Source organism: Amborella trichopoda, chromosome 4 (genome assembly GCF_054954075.1).
Source record: "Amborella trichopoda isolate Santa Cruz 75 chromosome 4, AtrichopodaSantaCruz75HAP2 v2.0, whole genome shotgun sequence".
In the NCBI taxonomy this organism is placed as follows: Eukaryota; Viridiplantae; Streptophyta; class Magnoliopsida; order Amborellales; family Amborellaceae; genus Amborella; species Amborella trichopoda.
This window is the reverse complement of record NC_142339.1, coordinates 53,028,421-53,035,037: the sequence shown is the minus strand read 5'-3', so window position 1 is coordinate 53,035,037 and position 6,617 is coordinate 53,028,421. Positions and strand designations below refer to the sequence as shown.

At 35.1% G+C, this 6,617-nt stretch overlaps 1 protein-coding gene across 7 annotated transcripts; it reads right to left on the bottom strand.

The window, feature by feature from the left end:
- Nucleotides 1–664: 664 nt before the first annotated feature.
- DPMS2 (dolichol phosphate-mannose biosynthesis regulatory protein-like protein) lies at nt 665–6,152 on the bottom strand. Of its 7 annotated transcripts, XM_088865630.1 has the most exons (5): nt 6,110–6,152; nt 5,703–5,949; nt 3,760–3,823; nt 1,275–1,371; nt 665–1,184 (listed from the first exon to the last, which is right to left on the bottom strand). In XM_088865630.1, exons 4-5 carry the CDS (start codon nt 1,362–1,364, stop codon nt 1,032–1,034), a joined length of 243 nt encoding a protein of 80 aa, XP_088721756.1. In that variant the 5' UTR covers nt 1,365–1,371; nt 3,760–3,823; nt 5,703–5,949; nt 6,110–6,152; the 3' UTR covers nt 665–1,031. The 7 variants fall into 7 exon arrangements, with proteins under 7 accessions (XP_088721756.1, XP_006826904.2, XP_011621246.2 ...); XM_006826841.4 differs by lacking the exon at nt 6,110–6,152 and having other exon boundaries at nt 5,703–6,088; XM_011622944.3 differs by lacking the exon at nt 6,110–6,152 and having other exon boundaries at nt 1,275–1,383; nt 5,703–6,082.
- Between the last annotated feature and the right edge of the window lie 465 nt (nt 6,153–6,617).

Here is a 6,617-nt window from a genome sequence, read left to right as displayed (position 1 = left end):
TTGACCATTTAAGAGATATTTTCCCTATTTCTCTTACGGGATTCATGGATATTGTGGATGAAGCTTGACGCGAACAACATAACAATATGAAGTTTTCCAGGAAGCAAATTATGCTGAAATTTCCTTCCTAGTTCTAGGTCGGCAATCTACAATATTTAATTGACTTTTGCCCAAACTTTACCATGTAAAAAGGTTGTTCTTTTTAATGGAGTTGTGGCTCGTTTTCTTCCCATGTCCATGTCAGTGTTACAGCCACTTGGTTTGTGTTGCTGCATATTACAAGATTTTTTTTGAAGGCGAGAATCCAGAAGCTCAAAGAATTGAAACTTCTATACTTTTGCCATACACATTTCTGGGAAGAGTCACGGTGGACCTAGTGTTTTGAAGGGTTTCAGACCATTGGCTGTGTGGTTAAGATGTTGAGGGCCCACACACAAACCTCCAACATTGGATTCCAGCTAAATCACAAAAGTACCAAAGTGCATTTTCTTTCATTGAAGCTATTCTCCATAGTGATTGACTAGTATTCATTTCAGCAGATGAATCAGAACGATGCTCCCTAACTCAGGTATCGAAAACCAGGAATCAGTTCAAATGAACTTACACATTTATGTAGTAGATAATATTTTAATTTTCCAGGATTCTGTGCCAGTCTAAACTGAGATTGAGAAAAGTTTATTTCTGTACCCATATAATTAAGAGACAAAAGTCATAAAGATCACAAACCAGATATTACATAGTAAAACACACTACGGTAGTGGAAATACGCAATATGCTGCTCAAATCTCGTGCAAATTTCCCATATTCTCGATCTGAACTCCTCCAAACAATGCAGTCATTCTCAATAAAACCTTCCCACAAACAACATATATCTGTTATAAGATTACGACAAGCATTCACAGGAGAACAACCAGGAACAAAGACTAATTTCCTTGAATAGAAATCTCTCAATATCCAAAAGTGCCATGAGCATGATAGGACTTGTAATCAATTTAAAAGGAACAGCAAAAGAAAAATGCAGAGGTAACCCCTCATGCTGATTTCCTCTTGGACTTGACCATCACATACCCAATAAAAACCGACAATAAGCTGAGTAGAGAAACCCCAGCAAAAACTGGTAGCAAGAGTGCATATTCCTTGGGCAAGAAGTAGTAATGTATAAAATGATCAGTATCCACGAAAGGCTGTGATATCAGAAGACAAAAAATAAAATCATGTTAGGACAACAAACTTCAGTAAACATTCCTGCTTGCAATCATAGAATATAATCTCACCAGTATAATGACCCAAAATGTGTAGTAAGTGAAGAGGGACAGGCTTATGACACACAAGAGAAGCCCTACGGTCTTGTCCGCCAATTCCATCGTGTTACTGAGAATCCACCTACCCAAAATGAGTCTAGAAATCTTTATCATTTTTATTTCTCAACTGATGCTCTAAAAAATATACCTTTTGTGTAATGGAAAAGATGCACAAGAAAGGATGATTGCATAAATTGAACAATGCAAGGATTAGATCTGAAAACCATAAATGACGCTCACCTAACTCAACCATCTCAAGTGGAAGCCGTGGTTCCCACAAAAACTGGAATACAAGAAGTTAACACCCTATATATTGAGAATTGTGGCCTCTTTCGTTAAGAACTAAGATGTTTACAGCAGTGATCAAGAGACATTTTAATCTCCCAGTTGTACGAGCCTTAAAAGTTCTAACAAAAAAGAAATTATTGAATTGAAGTTAACAATGAATAATAACTTATTTCCTATAATTGCAATTGGAAGCATTCATGTTTGGAAGCATAAGATGCCCTAAATGATGCCACCCTGTAATAATTTAAATATTGGGAACTATTTTTATTTATTATTTCTAAAATATTTACAGAATATTAATGATGAGGATGAAGACAATGAGGATGATGATGATGTGTGTGAGCTAGAAAACTAGATTTTGATGTCAATTATTTGAAGAATCATCAAACAATCAAAAGGGCAGCTAGAAATTATCCACACACCAAAAAATCTACAGCTATGCATTTCCATTTAGAACAGAACAGTTGCAACCCCATTACTCTAACTTCTAAAGCACTTAAAAATACAGAATCATTCCTCAAACATTAAAAGAAACCGTTCTGGAAATCTTATCAGAGGCATTTTTCGTTATCAGAAAATTCCATCTTCATATGGAAGATGGCAGATGAAATAATCAAGAGTTAGGATGAACCTACTTATAGGCTCCCCAGTGAAAGCTTGAAAGAAGACCTATAGATTTTAGCTTCTTCCAGATTCATCTTTGAAACAAGCGAATTGTGCAATAAACTCTTTGAAAGTGAAAAACAAGACGCGAAAAGCCAAAGGGTCCTTTGTGAACCATGGGTCATTTAAGCAATACGGTTACCATGTCATCAATGGCTTGGACGATGAAGATGACACATTTTTTTTGAAATAGTGTCACCCATGTTTTACGAATCCCCAAATCATTAGGTGCAGACCATATTTTGGGTTGAAGAATTATAGACACTGGGTAGAAGATGCTGGTGGCCAGACTAGCCCACTCAAGACAACATGCTATTAAATCCCATAATGCCTAAATGCACATTTAGAAAGATGTCTATTTTTCATAGAAGAAATCTAGAGAAATTTTGAAAAGGCGTTATATACTATGGTAGCAGTTGGTTTTCACAAGGTAAGCCAGCAGTTGGTTTTCAACAATATGAGAGTTAAAAAAGTGAGCTACTACCCATCACCAACTCCAAGACAATGGCATACAAGTTTTCTCTTCTAGTTGAAGATGGATTGTCACATGGTTACTTATCCATTTCTACCTAGGATGATAATTCTTAACAACACAAAAGGGAACACAAATTGATGGAGGAAGTTCTGGTGTCCTATAGGGAAACCAAAAGATGGTGGTCCCTTACCAAGATAACCACTTTTGAGATGGGTTCGGGACACCAAAAAGCTCAAATCGAAAGCCCTTACATCCATTGTCATTTTAATGACAGTCCAGACCTAAAGTTTTGTGGCAATCAAATTGAAGCATTTTTGGAGTTTAACAAAATTTTTTTTTCCTTTTGCAAATGTTTTTGAAGATGAAGAGGCTGATTGAACTTTGTTTGGGTCTCTCACTCATCAAAAGTGTTTTGTTTTGGAGGGAAACACCATTTCTTAGTTTTCTTGTGGAAACCCTAAAATACATTCCTAAATTAAATTGGGATCTCTCTCTCTCTCTCTCTCTCTCACACACACACACACACACACACACACACATGCGCACGCGCATGCACCCACAAATACCTCGCAAGAATATATCCGCATGTTTAAATGCAAATTACTAGCTCTTCTATAATAATATTACAGCTTCATTCTAATCTGTTGGAAACGATCCCTGTCACAGGAAATCTGGAAGTATTTGACCACACCAAATGACCAAAAGCACAAATTTTCTATCGAGACAGATGATATTAGAATCTATATGGATCAAAATGCATGTAAACTTATAGTATGAACAATATGAAAAGAAAAAATCAAATAAAATATCTCTTGGTTTCAACAAAGTTTAAGCAAATTCCTCTAAACAGCAAAGTGAGTTCAAGACATGCAAATGAATATGAACTCAAGATTCTACCATGTTCTGAAGGATAAAATATCAAACATGCAACCACGGGCCAATCAATGAACTGAGCGTCTTGCAATTAATTTTACCTATGTTAACCGTAACCAATTGAGTCATAAATAATGTCAGAGGCCAGTGCGCAAGTACCTCGTATTCAGAACTAATATCCTTCAATTACTTTTCTGCTCCACAGCTGAGCTCCTATTTAAATCTGGATGGTACCCAAAAACAAAAGAAATTCACCAAACAAGTGAAACAAAAAGGAAAATCTTTGATAGTTGGAAAGAAAAAATAACAACTTTAAAAAGTCCTTTGTAAATTATTCACAGACTCCAAACAACATATCCCTTATAAAATTTAAAAGAAAATTGTGAAACAATATTGATAAAGTTAAAGTTTTAGCATGCTGAGAATTGATAGAAATTAGCCATTTGCGATCAACTTCTCGCATCAAAAGGTAACTTAGAGGTAATACATCACATTCCATTAATAATTCAAGCTAAGATTCTTAGGCATCCACTTGATTAGTTCAAGACAAAGGAAATGCAAGCAAAACACTCAATTTGTTTCGACTCAGAATTGGACTAAAAATCCCCAACTAAAAAAAGATAATGAGAAAAGGCTTAGCAATTTCATGGTTATCAAAATCCAGTTAATTAAGCCTTCAAAACTAAAGCTACAGCTATAAATAGATTTTCACGCACAGGCTAGAAAGAATGCCACCAAAATTTATCCAAGTGATCCCCAAAACTGAAACTTTACTAGCATTCTATCAATGGATTACGTAGCGTCAAGAACTTTAACTTAAAAAACATTACACACCTTGCAAGAAAGCTTCCTACAATCGCTATTAATCTCTTGCATGCTTGCGTTATCTTGAAACTGGAAGTAGAGCAATAATCAGAAACAGGATCCCTAATTAAGCTTAATCGATTCTTCCTTTTCAAATCAATTTGCACTCTGTTTCTCAAAACCACGAAGTTCCATAAACCAGTCACAGATTATTCGTCGAGAAGAAGCAATGGATAAATAGAAGTCAAGAAGAAGCTCATGAGGCCGGTTTTGATAAATAAGGGGATTCATGGTGCAGAGGTACAATGGTTTGCCATTGTAGAAGACTAATTAGTGAAAAACGGCTCATTGTAGAAGACTAATTAGTGAAAAAGGGTCTCACTCCCAATAAAAACAGTCAAGTCATGGAAAAGATCCTGCTTTTGGTTAAAGTCTCTGTAAAACCCTAGCATCAAACCGCCATTGCTGAAACTCTGGATTTCAAAGAGGGTACCATTTTATTGAAAAGCATACGGTACAGGAGCAAATAGTTGGCAAATCGCCGTTTTTAACAATATTTTTTCAAAAGAAGGCATTTTTTTTTAAAACGTTTAAATCTGCGCTTTTTTCAGGAGATTGGCAAAAGAAGGCATTTTTTCATGAGTTTAAAACGCGTTATATTGAACCGTTAAAAAAACGGATTAAAAAAACTCGTGCTAGGGTTTATCCCCGGTTGAATAGTAGAGGCGTGGGCTTTTATTTATTTTTATTCTTATTTTTTTTAACTTAAAGATAGGTATGAGCTTCATATGGCGGCAGGTTTTAGTAGCTATTGTAGGAAATCACTGTGTGAAGTTCAGATTTCCTGAATTACGATTTATTCTATTTTTTATTTAGATTGTGTTGAACTGTGATTTGTTTGTGATTTTCTGAATTAAATTTTATTTTACTTGTGATTTATTTAGTAGTTACTATGAAAATCACAGTCATGGCCTAAACTTTACACCGGATGGGTTTTTCTATGTTAAAAGAGAAACTTGGCAATCTCATGACAAATTTACCTAATAAATTATAATAAACAAGCATAAAACCATTGAATCAAAATCCCCAAAATTGGCCAGATTTTCATCCGATGTTGACAAAATTCTACCAAAACTCATCCAAATTAGGGCTCAAATAACTCTCAAATAAGGGCTCAAATAACTCAAACAAGGACTCAAAGAACATCCAGATTATCACAATTTACCAAAATCTCAAATCCCTAAGCAAGTTAAAACAAAAGCTTAAAGAAAATCCAGATTAGGGCTCAATCCCCAAACCTAGTTCAAGGCAAAAAAAACTCGGCTAGGGTTTCGCCTCCACCATCGTTTTCCTCATCTTCTCCAGAGATATCAAAGCTTGGTCAATGAGGTTTCTGGCCGTAGGAAAGATTTTGCGTCTCGAGCTATATGTTTAACATGCTCTCTCTGTCTTGGTTGTTGTTATGCGAAGATTTTCTGCTGATTGCTCCCCTGTTCCTGCTCTTCTGCGTTTTGCCCCTCTCTCTCTCTTGCTCTGCTCTGCCCTCTGCATTTGAAACGTGGTGATTAGTAGTTAGTATAAACTGTTTTGGTATTTTACATCAACCTAAGGTCTGAATTGCATTTCACATCAATCTTGGGTTTGAATTTTTGCCGAACATGGAATTTGTATTTCACATCCATATGAGGTTTGAATTTTTGCCGACCTTCGAGAAAAACGAACATGATCAACAGTTTACAGCTTAATTTTTGCTCATGATTGATTTAATTATATTAGCTTCATAAAGTTTTTATGATTTAATTATATTAGTTTCATAAAGTTTTTATGAATACATTATTTGATGGTTTTGGCCATTCTTTTAAAATTTCAAAATTTTGAAAATTTTAAACATATCCAATTTTTTTTATTATGAATTTTTTAGCCAAATTTGATATATTTATGAGATTTTTACATACAATATTTTTACATGTATTTTCACCCTTAATTTTTGCATTCAAATTTTTGGGTAAAAGCCCATTTAATTCTTATTTTATGTTGTGCTGATATAATGATATTCCCCAACTTTGCTGACTATCGAGTATGCGTGATGTGGTTCATGTTACACGAGTAGTGTAAATTATAACGAGTTTGTTTTGAGCCAGAGGCACATGCACGATCACCCTAACCTATTTTGACACTCAAGATTATGCTACATTAGCGGTCACGAGAGTATC

What these genes read in the sequence shown, in the direction of transcription:
- DPMS2 (XM_088865630.1), bottom strand. Translation starts at nt 1,364, where the DNA reads ATGGAATTGGCGGACAAGACCGTAGGGCTTCTCTTGTGTGTCATAAGC. An exon ending in CATTTTGGGTCATTATACTG is followed by an intron (nt 1,185 to 1,274) that starts GTGAGATTATAT and finishes CTGATATCACAG; the next exon opens with CCTTTCGTGGATACTGATCA.